The sequence below is a fragment of the Pipistrellus kuhlii genome, unplaced genomic scaffold (assembly GCF_014108245.1).
Source record: "Pipistrellus kuhlii isolate mPipKuh1 unplaced genomic scaffold, mPipKuh1.p scaffold_m20_p_25, whole genome shotgun sequence".
NCBI lineage: Eukaryota > Metazoa > Chordata > Mammalia > Chiroptera > Vespertilionidae > Pipistrellus > Pipistrellus kuhlii.
In genome coordinates, this window is record NW_023425524.1 from 6,760,922 (window position 1) to 6,779,553 (window position 18,632).

The 18,632-nt window shown below is 38.0% G+C and overlaps 1 protein-coding gene across 3 annotated transcripts; it reads left to right on the top strand.

Annotated features, from left to right (window-relative positions):
* Nucleotides 1-2: 2 nt before the first annotated feature.
* RO60 (Ro60, Y RNA binding protein) lies at nt 3-14,360 on the top strand. Of its 3 annotated transcripts, XM_036453435.2 has the most exons (9): nt 3-182; nt 3,582-4,181; nt 6,326-6,546; nt 6,860-7,006; nt 7,264-7,401; nt 9,803-9,919; nt 10,886-10,999; nt 11,441-11,587; nt 13,051-14,360. In XM_036453435.2, exons 2-9 carry the CDS (start codon nt 3,602-3,604, stop codon nt 13,201-13,203), a joined length of 1,617 nt encoding a protein of 538 aa, XP_036309328.1. In that variant the 5' UTR covers nt 3-182; nt 3,582-3,601; the 3' UTR covers nt 13,204-14,360. The 3 variants fall into 3 exon arrangements, with proteins under 3 accessions (XP_036309328.1, XP_036309330.1, XP_036309329.1); XM_036453437.2 differs by lacking the exon at nt 3,582-4,181; XM_036453436.2 differs by lacking the exon at nt 3,582-4,181 and having other exon boundaries at nt 56-182; nt 6,326-6,500.
* Nucleotides 14,361-18,632: the final 4,272 nt, after the last annotated feature.

An 18,632-nucleotide genomic window follows, 5' to 3' on the forward strand; every position in this document is an offset into this window, starting at 1 on the left:
AGGGCGGGGTCACTCCCGGGAGCCGGACTTTGAGGCCCGGCGGCGGCGGCGGCAGCGGCGGCGGCGTGTGGACGGTCCGAGCAGGCGTCGCCCGTCAGGCCGCCGCGTCTTTTCGGTTTTCCCGTTGCTGCGCGGGGTTCGCCCAGCGGCGCTGCGGGCGGAGGACCGGCCACTGAGCACAGGTGAGGAAGCGGCGGGAGGCCGGCGGGGGCCCCCTTTGTGCGGTCCGGGAGGCCCCGAGGGCGCGCGGGCTCCGTCCGGCTGGACCTCCGGGTGCCTCACCCCGCATCTCCGCGGCCGAGTCCGAGCCGACGCGTCGCCGTCCCAGTCCCCCCGCCTCGCCCAGGCCACCGAGCGGACCCGGCACCGCGGCGGGGACGTCCCGGCTCGGCCGGGCCTGGGCGCCCCGAGGGCGGGCCTGGCGCCCCCGGGCGGCCCCTCCGGGTGCTCGCGCAGGCCGGCTCCACGGGGCCCGCCTTCCTCCTCCTCCTCCTCCGCCTCCTCCCGCTCCCTCCTCCCGCTCCCCTCCGCTCTCAGCCGGGAGGCGTTGCCGGGATCCGGGTTCGGGAAGGCAGACCGTGGTGGGGAGGAAGCGGAGCCGTGCAGTCGGGGTGGGAGGGGCGGGGATGGTGGACTGGACCAGGGGACGCCTCCGAGGGAAGGGAGGTTGCAGAGACCGAGTTCATCCAAAAGCACTTGTGGCGCCGAAACCGGCTTGGCTCAGTGGATAGAGCGTCGGCCTGCGGACTCTGAAAGGTCCCGGGTTCGATTCCGGTCAAGGGCATGTACCCTGGTTGCGGGCACATCCCCAGTAGGAGGTGGTGCAGGAGGCAGCTGATCCATGTTTCTCTCTCATCCATGTTTCTAACTCTATCCCTCTCTCTTCCTCTCTGTAAAAAAAATCAATAAAAATTTTTTTTTTAAATATCACAAATGCTCATTAAAATAAAATAAAAGAATAAAAGCACTTGTGATGCTTCCAGGATTCGATGATGAGTTAAACCCCAAATGGCCATTTTCACGAGATATAGCCTTCTTTCCTGAGGCTCTTGCAAGAACACTGGTTTTCAGATTGAAAGTCTTAAAGAGTCTATTCTATTCTATTTATAAATACAGTCAGTAAAACTGCAATGGCTATGGGTGGTTTTATTTTAGGCGGCTTTAGAAATATCGGGGGAACACCTTGTGAAGTATTCGACGGTCTAACCACTGTGCAGCACGTGCACAATATTGAATGTCATGAAGTTGAGACATTTTTTAAGCATATTTTTTAAAGTATGTTTGTACATCATTCCTTAAACCTCTTGAGTTCCAAGAAGGGCCTTTAGCTTCCAGGAGGAAAAAATAAAATGTTTTAGTGCATAAAGCTCTGATTCCTTGCTCATCAAACAGGTGACCTGCACGCAGGAGTTACTAGTGCTACGCGAAGCCACAAAGTAAAAACCAACAGAATGGCGTTTATATTAAGATAAGATGGGTATAATGGGGAATAGAAGGGAACATTTGTATCAAGTGTTTGAATTTATTTTTTTTAAACTGGAACTTTCTTGAGGTTTGCCCCTGGGAGAGTGGCCCTCAAGCTGGGGGCCTCAGTTCGCTTTGCCCTGTTCCTTGTAGTTAAATGGGAGAGAGTGTAGGGCACAGGGTCTGGCCTTACAGCCTTAGAGACCACACCTAGGAGTGTCCCCAGAACCCAAAGGCGTTGGTGGTCATCTGTCGTCTTTTTTATTCTGTAACACTTCATGAACTTGAAAGTGTTTTCGCCGAAACCGGTGTAGCTCAGTGGATAGAGCGTTGGCCTGTGGACTGAAAGGTCCCAGGTTCGATTCCGGTCAAGGGCATGTACCTTGGTTGTGGGGAGTGAGCAAGAGGCAGTTGATCGATGTTTCTCTCTCGTTGATGTTTCTAAGACTTTTTTTTTCTCTTTTTTTTTTTTATTAAGGTATTACCATATATGTGTACATACCTTACCAATCCCCACTGTTTCTAACTCTATCCCTGTCTCTTCCTCTCTGTAAAAAAAATCAATAAAATATTTTTTTAAAATACAAAAGTGCTTTCTTTTCTAAGTAAATGAAGTCAAAACTGACAGGTATTTGAAAACTAACCTCATTAGCATGGTGTCTCTTGAAGAAAGACCAGGCTGGAAATTTAGCTCTTGGTACAACCTGCAAATAATCTGAAACGGGGGTTAGAATTTCTTTAGTTTTATTGTTAAATGTCCTAAGAGTTGATTTTAAAATTCCAAATTTCTGGGTCTTTGAGGAAAATGAAAGGATCTGGCAATACTAAGTCTGTACCACAGGCTGAGGGTAGGCACCTTCAGGTGGATGCTTGACTGGATCCACTCTTGCCCATTCCCACCATTCCCAGTCTGAATGATAGTCCTTTGAATGTGTGGCTCCAGTTTTTGCAGTACTAGGTGTTTTGGGGTGTTTTTTGTTTGTTTGTTTTTGTTTTTGTGTTTTTTTTTGAGCCGTCTTGCACACTTTCTTTCATAAGTGTAAGTAAGCTCTTAAAAAAGAATGAGCTGACAACTTGTTTGATCTCTGGAGTGAAAGGTAGCATTTTCAAATAACAAATGAGTAAGAGACTTGAGAAAGAATTCAAAAGTGAATCTTTACTATGTAGGAATCTGTAGGAGTAATATATTATTAGTGCTGTTAAAAGATGCTATGCTGTTCTAATGAGTACAAATCGGAAAGAAGTGCTGTTTTTATGTATTGTGTGTTACTAGCATTCACTGACTGCATTCAGAGTTAAGCAACTAAGAAAGAGAAGTAGACAGTGTATAAAATATCCACAACCAATTTCAAGTTGTGGCCATGCTTTTAATATCGTGGCGATCTGCTTAATTTCTTCCAAGAAGTTTAACTTATAGAAGTTTAATACACCTTTAGCTTATAAATCCTTCAAAGTGGTGTGCTTTAAGAGCACTGGATAAATCAGGCCAACCCACTGAAGAACTAACTCTTCTTTAATTATTATTAATCTGGATTTACAACAATTGAGTATTCAGGGGTTGGGATAGGTGAGAAACAGATATGGGTTATTTAACCAGCAATGTCTGCTGAGTTATTCAGGGAATAAAAATCCTAAGATCTTTCTTAGGGTTAGTGACTGTAACTGCCCTCCCTACCCCTTTGATTATATCTATATGGGACTCCAGACCCCCTGCTGAGCTGTCTGCTGAATCTCTGAAGCAACAAGTTATAACTCAGAAATGTGACTTCTTAGTTGTTACTTCCGATTATCATAGTACCACTTACTGAGCTTAAGTATTTTTATGCCCAGCTGGTGTGGCTCGGGGGTGGAGTGTGGACCTTCAAAATCAGGAAGTTTGGTTCAATTCTCAGTAAAGGCACACACCTGAGTTGCAGGAGGCAGCAAATCAAATGATTCTGTTTCATCATTGATGTTTCTATCCCTCTCCCTTCCTCTCTGAAATCAGTAAAAAATATATTTAAAAATAATTTTATATCAAAAGATTCTATGGCAGATTTCAATAAGCATAGATTAATGTTTCCCTTTTTATAATTTTACTGTCTCAATCTAGCAAATAACATTTTGCCTTTTGTTAGGTTTCCTAAAAGTCAGAAAAATGGAGGACTCGATGAACCAGATGCAGCCCCTCAATGAGAAGCAGATAACCAATTCTGAAGATGGATATGTATGGCAAGTCACTGATTTGAATCGCCTCCACCGCTTCTTATGTTTCGGTTCTGAAGGTGGGACTTACTATATCAAAGAGCAGAAGTTGGGCCTTGAAAATGCCGAAGCTTTGATTAGATTGATTGAAGATGGCAGAGGGTGTGAAGTGATCCAGGAAATCAAGTCGTTCAGTCAGGAAGGCAGAACCGCCAAGCAGGAGCCCATGCTCTTTGCGCTGGCCATCTGTTCCCAGTGCTCCGACATCAGCACCAAGCAGGCGGCGTTTAAAGCCGTGGCCGAAGTTTGTCGCATTCCCACACACCTCTTCACGTTCATCCAGTTTAAGAAGGATCTGAGGGCAAGCATGAAGTGTGGCATGTGGGGCCGCGCCCTCCGGAAGGCCATCGCAGACTGGTACAACGGCAAAGGCGGCATGGCCCTCGCTCTGGCGGTGACCAAATACAAACAGAGAAACGGCTGGTCTCACAAAGATCTGTTGAGATTGTCACATCTTAAACCCTCCAGTGAAGGTAAGCTTAGCATCTTTAGTGTGTGTGGGGGGTGGAGGGGTGCAGATATTGAGTAAATAACAAATTTGTTTGATATGACAGTTGTGTCATTTCTAGAAATAGCCTTTTATTCTCAGAACATACTAATTAATTTAAATATATTTAAACCCAATCTGGAAACACCGACCACAGGCAATCCAGACATTAGTAATCAAGAACCAAATGACAGGGCACCATGCTAACAAAAACTCATCCAAATGATGATGGACTATGAAAGCAGCCTGGATGTGTTCACGTTGTTAGCAAAACAGCTCCTAGCCAGTAGGTGGCAGATAGCCGGGCTCTGTAGCCCCTTCTCATTTTTCCCTATCCCTGCCTTCCTAGGACACATTTTCCATGGAAACTCAAGGCTGCCCGAAATGGTGCTCTGAACTTAGTAATTCGGGGTGTTAATTATCTCCAAGCAGTCAACCAGGGAACATGGTAGCGTGGACCAGTTTTTCTCTTGTCTGTTGGAAGAGGTTTTTGAGAAGTTAGTTGGATCTAATTACTTTTTAGTCTTTCTTTGAAGGAAATAAAAACTTTTTTTTTTAATATATTTTATTTACTTTTTACAGAGAGGAAGAGAGAGGGATAGAGAGTTTGAAACATCGATGAGAGAGAATCATCGACCAGCTGCCTCTTGCACATCCCCTACTGGGGATGTGCCCGTAACCAAGGTACATACCCTTGACCGGAATAGAACTTGGGACCTTTCAATCCACAGACCAACGCTCTACCACTGAGCCAAACCAGTTTCGGCGGAAATAAAAACTTTTGGTCAAGAATAAAGTGTGAACTTCCAAAAAAATCAACATGCCCAAAATTTTATTTTTTTTACACCTGAAGGGAAAATTGAAAAGACAGCCACTCATATGGGTTCAGATTTCAGTTCTGCCCATTGTTTTGTATTCTAGCGCCAAGTAATTTAACCTTTCTGAGTTCCTGCTTCTTCGTCTATTAAAAAGGGAAGAGGAGGAGTGACCCTTCTGGTGACTAAATGTGATCATGGATGTTCCTGATGGGTACCAGCATCATATAAAGCAGAAAACATCACACAAAAGTCTATATTCTTGTTCCTTTTGAAAAATACATTTTTTTTTGGCAGCATTAAGCAAATACGTAACTAAAATATTTGTCAGGGCATACTCTTTAATTCACCCCAGTCCTGACCACACTTTATTACACCACATTCATTTATATATTTTATCCACCTTTTCATTTATATATTTTATCCACCTTTTCCCCATGGACCTTTGAATTTGATAATTCCATTCCTTTCCCCACCTTTGCAGAACGGTAATGTAGGGCTTAGAATAATCACACCATTTATTAGCAGAACCTTCCCTCCTCCCCAATCTAAAGCTCGTTTCAACTATTAAAAGGAAGTGTAATAGGAAACACATTACTTTCCTTTATTTAATATTTGGCCTATAATACTTTCTCAGCTATTAAAACATTGTAAGTTTACCTACCTGGACACATCCACTTACCTCTACTATTCATCCATGCATAATCAGCTAAAAGAGACAATTGTGTATGAAATTAATTGAGATCAGTACTTTTCAGAGGTGTTCTGAGATTATGGACCTAAGTCTGGCCCTGTCTACCAAAGTTTCTAACGCTGATGTCTCCAAAAATAAGGCTCTATAATGAAATGAAAAATATAGGAGTTTTTATAATATACATATATATACAATATATATATATATTTTTAAACAGAGGATGGGAGAGGGGGCAAGAGATAAAAATAACAATGATGAAAGAGAATCATTGATTGGCTGCCTCCTGCACACCCCTGACGGGGGATGGAGCCCAAAACCCGGGCATGTTCCCTGCCCAGGAATCAAACCGTTACCTCCTGGTTCATAAGTCAACCGCTGAGCAACACCAGCCAGACTAGGAGTTTTTCTTCAAAGTTTCCTATTGAAGCAATGATGGAATAAGCAACATTAGTTAACTCTGTTTGATTAAATGTTTTGTTAAATGCATAACAAACATCACAGATTAAAGAAGTTCAATCCTGGGTATCTACTCATGCCTTTCATATGATGCCTTTACATAAACATGTTCTGTCTTTTACCTGCTAATCCTACCTGCCTTTTCAATTCTCTATTTTGTTAAAGGACTTGCTATTGTGACCAAATACATTACAAAGGGCTGGAAAGAGGTCCAGGAGTTGTATAAAGAAAAAGCACTTTCTGCGGAGACTGAAAAGTTATTAAAGTATCTGGAGGCCGTGGAGAAGGTGAAGCGCACAAAAGATGAGCTGGAAGTCATTCACCTGATAGAAGAGCACAGGTTGGTTAGGGAACAACTTCTGACAAATCACTTAAAGTCTAGAGAGGTAAGTAAAGTGTAATATGTTACAGCATGTGGTTAAACAGTGCCTTATGGTATGTATTAAGAAGATAAACTGTGGGTGCCTATATGTTCATTACAGGAGAACACCTAACAATGCCCACATGTAGTTGCATTCAATAGTGTTCAAGAATGAGTTAGTTTATTTGCTAAGACTTTGACCATTTTGCACAAATTTTTACTTAGAAATTGATTTGAACCCCCAAAGAAAGTCTTAGAGAATATATTAATATTATTAATGATATAGGTATGTTCTACTGATTCATAATTTTCTATATTTCTGCCTGTTATTGCTATAGGTATGGAAGGCTTTGTTGCAAGAAATGCCTCTAACTGCATTACTAAGGAATCTAGGAAAGATGACTGCTAACTCAGTGCTTGAACCAGGAAATTCAGAAGTATCTTTAGTATGTGAAAAACTGTGTAATGAGAAACTATTAAAAAAGGTAAGCATTCCCTTTATTAGCTACTGCTGTTGACTGAAAAAGTTGCTTCTAAATTTTGGAAATGCCATCAGCATATGCCTTAGGTGTTGAGATTTATCATACCAACTTGCATTTTGTCTCTGAAAGCTAAGATGAATATGTCCTTGTTTTCCTCTTTTCTTTATGAAATGCATTAGCTACAATAACAAATATCTTAGGCACATAACTACTGCTTTTCATTTGCAGTTTCACTTACTCTGTCTTCATCTTGTTTCTAGGCTCGTGTACATCCATTTCATGTTTTAGTCGCGTTGGAGACTTACAAAACAGGGCATGGGCTCAGAGGAAAACTAAAGTGGCGTCCCGACGAAGACATTTTAAAAGCTTTGGATGCCGCTTTTTACAAAACATTTAAGGTGATGTTTTGATTATTGTTTTAAAATGAATGACCCAGCCGACACAGGTTTGGCTCAGTGGATAGAGCGTCTGGTCAAGGGCATGGACCTTGGTTGCGGGCACATCCCCAGTAGGGGGTGTGCAAGAGGCAGCTGGTCGATGATTCTCTCTCATCGACGTTTCTATTAATAACTCTCTATACCTCTTTCTTCCTCTCTGTGAAAAATCAATAAAATATATTTTTAAAATAAATAAATAAATAAAATGAATGACCCAGTTAGGTAGGACTTGGTATCCTGTGCAAAAACACATTTTAAAGATATGCCCACTTTTCCATTTCAGTTCCACAAAGTACTGAAAATTCTAAAAGTTAGGCAAGAAAAAGCAAAAGACATCCAAATTAGAAATCAAAAATTATCTCTGTTCTCAGATGACATGATCTTAAATGTAAAAAAAAAAAAAACTTACTCCATAAGAAACTACTAGAGCTTACAAACTCAGCAAAGTTGCAGGATACAAAACCTGAAGGCAAAAATCAGTAGTATCAAAGGCTAAGAAAACATGTCCATTTATATTAGCATTGAAAAGAATAAAAAACGTGGGCATAAATTTAACTATGGAGTTGTAAGTCTTATACACTGAAAATTACAAAATATTACTGAATGAAACTGAAGGCATAAATGTATGACATTCCATGTTTATAGTTTGAAGGACTTAATATTAGTAAGATGACATTACTATTCAAAGCAATCTACATATTCCAGGGAATCCTTATGGCATGTTTTGCAAAAATAGAAAAACCTGTTCTAAAATGTCTGTGGTCTTTAAGGGGATCTTCATAAAGCACAACCAATCTTCTAAAAGAAGAACACAGTTTGAAGATTTACACTTGAAAAGTACAGGTTTCGAAATTTACTGCAAAGATGCAATAATCACAACAGTAATACACATTAAGACAGTGATAAAGACCAGTAAAATAGAAAATAGCTAAGTAATAAACTCTCACATCATGGCCAATTGATATTTTCTTTTTCTTTAATTAAATGTATTTTTTAATAACAGTTTGCATACACTATATTAGTTTGAGGAGTACACATTAGACATGTAATATACCTTACAAGGTGCTCACCCTAAGTCTAATATCCTTCAGACACCATACATAATTATGACATTGTTACTGTATTCCTTATAGTGTAGTTTACATGGTCCATTGATTTTTCACATAGTATCAAAATAGTTCAATGAGGAATAATATATAAATGGTGCTGGGGAAACTGGATATCTACATGCAAGATAATAAAGTGGAACTGTTACTTTATACCATATAAAGAAATTAAAGTGGATCAGAACTATATTTAAGTGCTAAAACTATAAAATATAAACTTCTTTTAAAAAGAGTAAATGCTTCAAAATATTCGACTTGATAATAGTTTCTTAGACATGACACCAAAAGCATGGGCAACAAAAGAAAAAGGCAAATTTGCCTTCCATCAAAATATAAATCTTTTGTGCATCAAAGGATACTACCAAGAGAGTGAAAAGATAACCTACAGAATAGGAGAAAGTATTTGCAGATCATATATCTAATACTCTTTTGATGTTCGGAATATATAAATAAATCAAAGACAACTCCACAGTAAAAATACAAAGAACCCGTTTCAAAAATGGTCAGAGTATCGAATAGACATTCCTCCAGATATACAGATGGCCAATAGCACATAAAAAGATGTCAGCGTGAGTCATTAGGGGAATGCATCTTAAAACCACAAGGAGATACCACTTCACACTTGTTGGATGGCTCTTATCAAAAGGCAGAAATAACAAGCAAGAATTGAAAAGGGTATTGTTGGAACAGCCCTGTGGGAAAGTTTGGTGGTTCCTCCAAAAGTTAAATGCTGAATTGCCATACCATCCAGCCATTCTACCTTTTACATATATACATACCCAATCGAATTGAAAAGAGATTCAGGTACTTGTTCATGAGTATTCATAGGCGCATTATTCAGGTAAAAACAGCCCAAGTGTTAATCAACAGGTGAATGGGTAAACAAAATGTAGTCCTAGTCAGCTTTACAAAGAAATGGAAATAGGAACATGTTACATGGATGAACCTTAAAAACATGTTGCTAAGTGAAATAAGCCAGACACAAAAGGTGAAATGTTATATAATTTACCTTAAATGAGGTAGTCAGTAGGCAAATTCATAGAGACAAAGTAAAATAGAAGTTGCCAGGGGCTAAAGGAAGGGAGGAATGGAGAGTTATTTAGTAGGTAAAGATTTTGTTTGAAATAATGAAAGTTTTGGAAATAGTGCTGGTTACATAAAATGTGAATGTACTTAATGATTTGTTTATAATTTAATCTTAAAAGAATTTCTTTGATTAAATTTAATGATTATCTTAATTTGTTTTCTCTCTATAGACAGTTGAGCCAACCGGAAAGCGTTTCTTGCTGGCTGTTGACGTCAGTGCTTCTATGAGCCAGAGAGTTTTGGGTAGTGTCCTCAATGCCAGCACCGTTGCCGCTGCGATGTGCATGGTGAGAACACGGAGGCAGTTTACCGTGTCTGCCACCCTAAGAAATTGTTTGCTGTGGGGCAGAATAGACCTAAATAGGCCCAAGAATTAGGTTTCCACTTGTTTTTGTCAATTTGACATATTTGACAACATTTTATTTCATATAAATATTCCATATCAGAAAGTAATTAAAAATAAGTGAAGTTGCCGCGACCGGTTTGGTTCAGTGGATAGAGCGTCGGTCTGCAGACTGAAAGGTCCCAGGTTCGATTCCGGGCAAGGGCATGTACCATGGTTGTGGGCACATCCCCAGTGGGGTGTGTGCAAGAGGCAGCTGATCGATAACGCTCTCTCATCGATGTTTCTAACTCTCTTTCTCTCTGTAAAAAATCAATAAAATATATTAAAAAAAAAAATAAGTTAAGTTTATGTATATTGTGTGTATATACCTTGATATAGTTACTAGTACATATACGTATATATTTAGGTAAAGGCAATATTATAGGTATGTTGAAAAAATATATCAGAATAGAAACTTTAATTTTACACCTAAAGATGTTTAAGGAAGTAGACAATGTTTAGGGAAACAATAAATATGGAAGTTCAAAGATCAGAAACTAGTAACAGTAGTCAGGAGACTTCGGTTTCTCCCTGCCTGTCACGGGATAGCTATTAAATCATGGATGAGCTTCTTAACTTCTCTGTGCTTGTATTGTGTTACCTTCCAATAATATGTATTCTTATTAATAAAATGAAAAGAATATATTATATCTGCTTTAGAGGGTTGTTGTGAAAAGCAGTTTCTTTGTGAGAGTTTGTGGAAGTACTTAGAGAGCTGTCCTGTTACTGCGTAGATCCAAACCCCAATGTGAGTTTAGAAATAAAATAGGTATCACAGTGTGTTTCCTTTAAAGGTGATATTTTATGAACTTCCAAGTATGTGTTTACTTTTCCCAAATCTGAAAATTACTACCATTGTGTTTTTCAGGTTGTCTCGCGAACAGAAAAAGACTCTCACATCGTTGCTTTTTCAGATGAGATGGTACGATGCCCAGTAACTACAGACATGAGTTTACAACAGGTTTTAATGGCTATGGATCAGGTAAAAAACTACTTTATTAGTTTATACTGCATCATTGTTATTGCTGTCATGCGTGATGTTAGTGAGAACAAATTGTTTCATCTCAACTTTTTCATGAGCGTGAAATAAAATATCTACATAGGCTTTCGGAAGGCCTGTGTATTGGCTCAAAACATAATGATAATGTAAAAAATAATATTCTTAAGTATTTTATTATTTCATAGTGTCCCAGTGCACATTGCACATTGTGCACATTGTAAGGTAATTAATTAATTAGAAGAAATGTTTTAATACATTTCTTATTATACAGACTTGCCCTTCCTTATAATAGAAGTGTCAACCAAATTCACCATCATCAAGGACAGTTAAAAACTGTATGTGTTGCGCATGTGCAAGTCAACTTAGTCTTTTATATATATAGATTATGGGAACTGTCTTTTATTGTTTTTTGTTCTGAGTTAGATTCCAGCAGGTGAAACTGATTGCTCTCTTCCAATGATATGGGCACAAAAGACAAATACAGCTGCTGATGTCTTCATTGTGTTCACGGATAATGAGACCTTTGCTGGAAGTGTGCACCCTGCTGTTGCTCTGAGACAGTATCGGAAGGTAACACAAATTCTGATACTCTTTCTCACCACGTAAAGTCTCAGTTCTGAAACATTCATTCTCCTTTTCCAAAAACAAGTTTTGAATGTATACACATCAGTAATGGACTCAGCATTACTTGAAAAGTATTGGTTACACCTATCTACACTAAAAAAAAAAAGAGTAAGATCCAAATTGGTTGTACCTTTGTGATGCCCATCAGCCAATCAGGAGTAGATATGCAAATTAACCCAATAAAGATGGTGGGTTAATTTGCATACTGAGGCTTTACACACCAGCCTGGGAAGGCAAAAAGGCAGTTCCGGCTGGAGTGAAGGTGGTGCAGGCAGCCAGGGGAAGAAAGGCCCATTCTTGCATGAATCTTCATGCGTCTGGCCTCTAGTATAATATATTTCACCAGTTCCAGTTCTATACATTACTAAGAATATCCTTTATCAATGGCATTTTTTTAATGATTCAGTGTGTTCCTTGAAATATTAAGGTGTCATTTGTGATTTTTGTTAAAGGACTACATAAAGTTAAAGCTATAATCTGTGCTTTAAGTTATATGGATATTTCTGGGATCTAATCCATGCTCTCCAATTGTGCATTCTGAAATGAGTGAAATGGTAACTGCTAGTCCGTGGCTGTTGAGCTCTGGAAGTGAAGTTAGTGTGACTGGCAGTAGAAATAAAACTCTATGAAGAGCAGTGGGTCTCAAAGCGTGGTTTCACTACCAGCATTACCTAACACCATCTTACAAATGCAAATCTAGGAACTCTGTTGGGCTGTGCTTTACAAGCCCTGCAGTTGGAGACCAACAAGTAGCAGAACAGAATTTGGGGTCAGGATAGCCTGGGTTCTGAGTCCTGGTCTTTCTATTCCTGACTGTGGACCTGAGCATATTATTGAACTCTGATACATGCTCACTGTTAGGGTTGTCACAATAAATACACTAGGGAAATTCCTTAAAAGAGCCCATTAGTGTCCGATTGAGTGATGTTGTTTTATCTCAGAAACACAACTACTTTAACAAGCCATAGTTTCAGAGAACAAATTCTTACATGCCAAATGTTATACTTAGCAAAGTTAATAATCCTGGTGAAATATCTCCTTATATTAACTCCACCTTCACGCACACTGCCCTGTGTTTACTATGTTGGTAAAAATAGCCTCAGCCCCTGAATATCCTGACAGGCTGGATAAGTAGAGTCCCAGGTTGCTCAGGAAGGAGTTTTGTGGCCCGCAGAACAAGTAACGTAGAGCAGAAGCGGGGATTTCAGGCAGGTTGTTGACAAAACTTTATTGTCTAGTCTTCTGAAGATCACAGTTGAGCCTTGAAAGATTGACAGATTGTATGTAGGGGATGGGGGGGAAGAACTTGTAATGGAAATCTGCTAGAATTTAACGTGTTAATTTGGAAGGTTATTTGCTTTGCTTTCATACAATTTTTTTTAAATGTGTATTATGATCTTTACCCTCAGAAAATGAACATTCCAGCCAAGTTGATTGTTTGTGGGATGACGTCAAATGGCTTCACCATCGCAGACCCAGAGGACAGAGGCATGTTGGATATGTGTGGCTTTGACACTGGAGCTCTGGATGTAATTCGCAATTTCACGTTGGATGTGATCTAGCCATAAGCACCAGCGTGGTCCAATCGGCCCATTGCCATTGGTGATCTCGCTAAAAATACGCAGCTACTTCCCAGCTAATCTGAATCCAATGAAAGTAAGATGATGGCACAGTATGTGTATAATGAATGGCAAGTTTACCTTGCCCAAAAAAAGGAAAAACAAGATAAGCCCAAAGTTCGCCCCATCTACCAGCCTAGCTCCTGGGAAGTAGCTTCGGAATTCACTGTAGCTCCCTTTGACAGAGCGCTGGTGGGCCCTGTAACATAGTCACACAGGTTTGCTTCGGTAAATAATCACATTTGTATTTAAACGAAGTAAGAGCCAATTTTGTAAGTAGTTCCACATCATGTCACTTGTTTGGAAAGTGCTTCAAGTTTTCTTACACGTTTTCATTGGGAAAGGACAGCTTTGATAATGTCCATCGACTCTGAAATGCACTGGACCATTAACTGTGATGGCATATAAAGCTCATCTGTAGAACAGCAGCCAAGACATTAAATAATGAGTTTTGCAGATTCTTCTTAAGAGTTTTCTAAGGTCACATTAATAGCTTTCTTACTCGGTAAAAAAAAAAAGAGAGATTTTGTCTCATGTTTTACTTACACTTACAGAATTATTTCCATTAACCCGAAACACAACAGAAAGGACACTCCTGGGCTGGGGACTAAAGTTTGTGTCCCCCGAGGAAGTCTGTGGAGTGTTTGGTTTTATTGCTGCGAGTTGAGGGTGTGACTTGACAGTTTCCTCCAGGTTACAACAACATGGCCACACTCAGTTGTACTTTCTTTTTTAAATGCAAGCAACATAAAATGGTCCAAGCATTTAACTCCCCCACTCATTATCTGAAAATGACAAATCTCAACTATAATTGGATTCCCTTTTTACGTACTGTAAAATCAATATTGTTCTAATTCCTTTTAACTTTTTTAGCCAATTGTACATGGGTTCTAATTGTTAGCATGTCAATGGCCTATTTCATTGTTTGTTATTCATTGTGACAAGACATTCTTTCTTGGTAGAGTAAAAATAAAACAATAAAGCAAGCTAGGTCTTTCAGGTTTGAAAGGCAATTTTTGAGTAGCATATTACCACTAACCAGTTTGTAAGAAAGTATTTTTTTCTATTTTATTTGTGTATATTAAACTTCTTTTCATTACGCTGACGTGCATTATTTTCTTGAGCAAAAACCTCTTCTTTGTGGGGAGGTTTAACTTATTTAAACGCCAGTAACTTATAATTACATGGTTGTCTAGACTTCCCCCTAAAACTTCAATTTTTATGAATTTAAATAGTAATGGAGGACTTGTGGGGGATTTTCATAAACAACTTATCACTATGTGTAAGACAGACTAGTAAATGTTCATTGTAGCATTTAGTCAGCAAAACTAGTAGCATCCTCACACCAAAAAACCACATTGCTTCTGATGTCATTTTGTCTTAATCCTGTCACACGTAGGATTTAACATATTAGCTTTTATGTTCAGGTTGAATTTGACGTTTAAAGAACCTAATAGAATTGTGTTCTGTAATTTTTAAGTACACCTGATCTGAATTTAAAAATCATAAAACGATACCACTTATTATTCCTAATTGAAATGAAATGTAGCATAAAAGTGTATTTCCTTCAGTTAAATACTATTCCTATAGTGTTTTTAGACAGATCTATTCATGAGCTGATGAAATCCATCAGAGAAGTAAGATTAGATGTGAACAGCTGGAGGTGGAAGTATTTAGGTAAGTTTAATTAAATGGATTAGGGAACAATTTAAGAAAGAAGGAAAAGAAAGAAGAAGGAGAAAAAAAAAAAACAGAGCCACCACAGAAAGTAAGTTTATTTTCAAATCCTGGAATTTTAGAGCTGGATCAAACCTTAGAAATGTAAACAGATTTTTATTTTTTATTTTTTTAGGGTAGGGAACTGGGCTTCAAGAAAAGGTGGCTTTGGAGCACTAGATCTAGAAATCTCCATTTCAGTATTCACATACCCACAAAATAGGAAAACTGACAAGAGGAGGGGTGAAAATAGAATTAATTATCCAAGACTTTCCTCTTTTAAGTTTTTAGGAAATAATGTATATACATAATTGCTATAGAATAGAAAAATTATGAACATATACTTCTGTTCATAGTAATCCTCAAGCACAATGTTTTAATAACCTATGTTGCTATATAATATACTCCTATAGAAAAAAAAAAAAACTTCACCTTGTGATTAAAATGTATTCAAGTAATAAAGTTAATCAATTTTATTTCCTAGAAAATATATAAAATTTTCAGGATATGTTTGCATTTAGTAAAACAAAAACTATTGTTAAAATCCTATCCCCCTTCCTTATTGATGTTTCTTGGAAATTCCATTAATTGATGTACGTTATCTAGTAACTTTTATAGGTATATTGTTGAGGAAGAGACTAGGGAATGGGGTTCAGTGTTACCCCTCTGGCAGCTTTTACTGTGTGACTGTAGAGCCCAATTTAACGTATGTGACTCAATTTTGCTATTTTTACAGAGTAACATCTGATGCTTAGATCATAGGAAAATCAATATATAAAAGTTTAAGTTAGGGTGAAGGCTTACAGTACAAATTAGAACTTTATAGGATATATATTTTAAAATAAAATGGTGTAGGGAGATAGCTTAATAGGTTCTCTTTTTTTTTTTTAACCTGAGTGGGAAAATGGAAGAAAAATTTTCATAATTCTCTGATCAAGAGAAAGAAGGAATATATATTCCAAGTCTAACAACACCCCTTCTTTCCCACCCACCCCCCTCATAGATGGACCTAGAAAAACTCTAAATGAGATGCTACAAATACCTTTTAAAATAACATTATAAATAATATACCATTTTATGAGGCTTTTCCCCCCTCATTTTCTGAAATTTTGCAAAAACAAATTATTTTGGAAATTGTAAGGCAGAACCCCTGAATAAATTTAAGGATCTGATAAGTGAGAAGCATCATTCAAAACACAGTAAATGATAAAAGGAAATTAGGATCAACCACTGAGGTATTGTATCTAAAGATAACTATCACAAGTACAAATTTCTTGAGAAATCTTGTATACCACAGGTTTGAACTGACTTAAGGCATATCCTCTCTAGAGAATGTCTCATAGCCTCAATGTAAAATGTTGAAGGAACAAAAATTAGGGGAAAAAAGATAAGCTATGAATTATTAGCTGCATTTAATGTATGGGTTTTCTTTACTATTTCCCAGATACTGACTAATCTCTGTTGGAAGACTACATGTTATCCCTCCATTTTTCTTACAAAACTGACATTTTTGTCATTGCTTTTTCTATCAGGGTAATAGAATGAATGGTAGAAAAATCACCCGCATTTAGATTTCAGATGAATCTTTTGCAGAATGCTTTGAGTTTTAAATAGATTTAAGTTATTTAAAAAAAACAAAAAACTTTTTATTAGTTTGAGAGCGGGGGGGGGGGGGGGGGGGGAACATCAATGATGAAAGAGATTCATTGATTGGCTGCCTCCTGCACACCCCCCACTGGGGATCTAGCCCAAAACCGAGACTTGTGCCCTGACCAGGAATCAAACCCTGGCCTCCAACCTCAGCAACACCATTCAGGCCATGTGTTTTTTTCAAATTAATGATAGGCAGGTCTCTTGGAACAATATAGTGATATATTCTCCACAAATCAAGTTATGTTGTATGCATTTTGTGTTAGATATTTGCACTCTGAAAAATAAGTAATACTCTTTCAGAAAATAGTATGTTTCAACTTCATATTTGTGTAATTATAGAGACTGCTGTCAAAATCTTTGGTCTACTAAGTATCAATACTTCACTAAACTTGTAGCATAAAAGGTTTTCTAAATAGCATGTATTTACCTTAAACCCTTTTTTAAAATTGGTGAGCTTTTTATTTACTTTTTAAAACTTAACGAAGTTAATTTTAAAAATAATCCTGTGGTAATGTTTTTCATGTAAAAAACTAATATAGTTAAGCATAATGTCTGAATAAAATTATAAGTGACACATTTCCATAAACCCTGAAAATACCAAATTATATTGGAAATTGGGAGAAAGAAGCATAAGCTAGAGGAGTTATATTATTACAAAATTCTACTACTGAAATTAAGTTGATTACTTTCAATGAGAATTAATTTTGTAAATACAACGAAAATACACAAAAGTTATTTCTGAACCGAAAGGGGTTTTTCTTTGCTTCTGTTCAGCACCACCATGAGTCATATTAATCGTATAAATATGATATTTAATTTTAAAATATATTTAAATTTTGGTTTTAGAAATTATTAGAATCAGTGCTTGCTCAAAAGAAATAGTAAGTTAGCTATGTTGCTGATGGTTTTGCTTAATGAACACTTGGATTACTAAGGACAGTGACTGAGATTAAAGACTTGCTATTTTACATACTATTACCACATAAGTGATGGATATTGTATCAACATAAACACCCATGGGAACTTCAGTTTAAATTACTTGTTAGGCTTTATTTGCAATGTAAACAAACCATTTAGAACCCATACCAGCCAAACTAAAATGTAAATATTATATACATTTGGTGAATAGCCAAGAAAAAAATGGCTTTATTGCACTATTCTAAATACGGACTATTTGGTATGGTGTGACAACATAACTTTTATAGAGCATCTGACTTCTGTTCCTTTTATTGCCAGCTTCTGATAAGAAATCATCCAAAGGGATAAGATGTATATAAGAGCTTTCTTTCATTGGCTGGGGAGAGGCTTTACCTATTTCTAAATGTGCATGTGGTTTATATAAAGGCTTTGATTTCCCCAATTGATCACTTGAGGAATATTTAAATTACACAGACTAATGCCTGCCCAGAATAAAATTTAAGGTACAAGAGCCTTAAAGTGAAAAACACGATCCTTCTGACTGCCTTACTCCATGACTTGACTAGCTCTCCAACGCAGGCGTACTGGTTCCTTTTCAAGGGTCTGTTCAGTGTATGTGCCTTAGCAGCGTTGGTGTTTCTGAAATACAGAACTCACGGGTCTTGGAGAGCTTCCACTCTTACGTAATGAATGAATGGGAATTCATCAAGTTTTCAAACACGGCCGTACGTTTGTAGTGGAAGCACCCGTGAACAGAATAATCTGGGGCACTGGTGTTACTACATACGGGACTGTTAACATCAGCACTCTTTTGTGGTCGCTGGAGGTTTTTTATTGTTTTATATAACAAATTATCCAAGAAGCTGGACTTTATGAAACATCTCCAATGACCAATTTGCATATTTTAAACACTGGGGAAAAAAGTTATACAGTCCCCCCAAAAATGGTTAATTTTTTAAGGGAAATTTTCAAGACAAAAGAAAAATATTTTGTTTCGAGCCTGCAAGCAAATTTCATTCAAAAGAGTGAATGTAGTTGTAAAAACATTATTGTTGTGATTTGTTTGGTGACATACACGTTTTTAC

Coding starts and splice junctions, on each gene's coding strand:
- RO60 (XM_036453435.2), top strand. CDS start 3,602: ATGGAGGACTCGATGAACCAGATGCAGCCCCTCAATGAGAAGCAGATA. Junction 6,547..6,859: donor ATCACTTAAAGTCTAGAGAG/GTAAGTAAAGTG, acceptor TTATTGCTATAG/GTATGGAAGGCTTTGTTGCA. Junction 11,000..11,440: donor TTTTAATGGCTATGGATCAG/GTAAAAAACTAC, acceptor GTTCTGAGTTAG/ATTCCAGCAGGTGAAACTGA.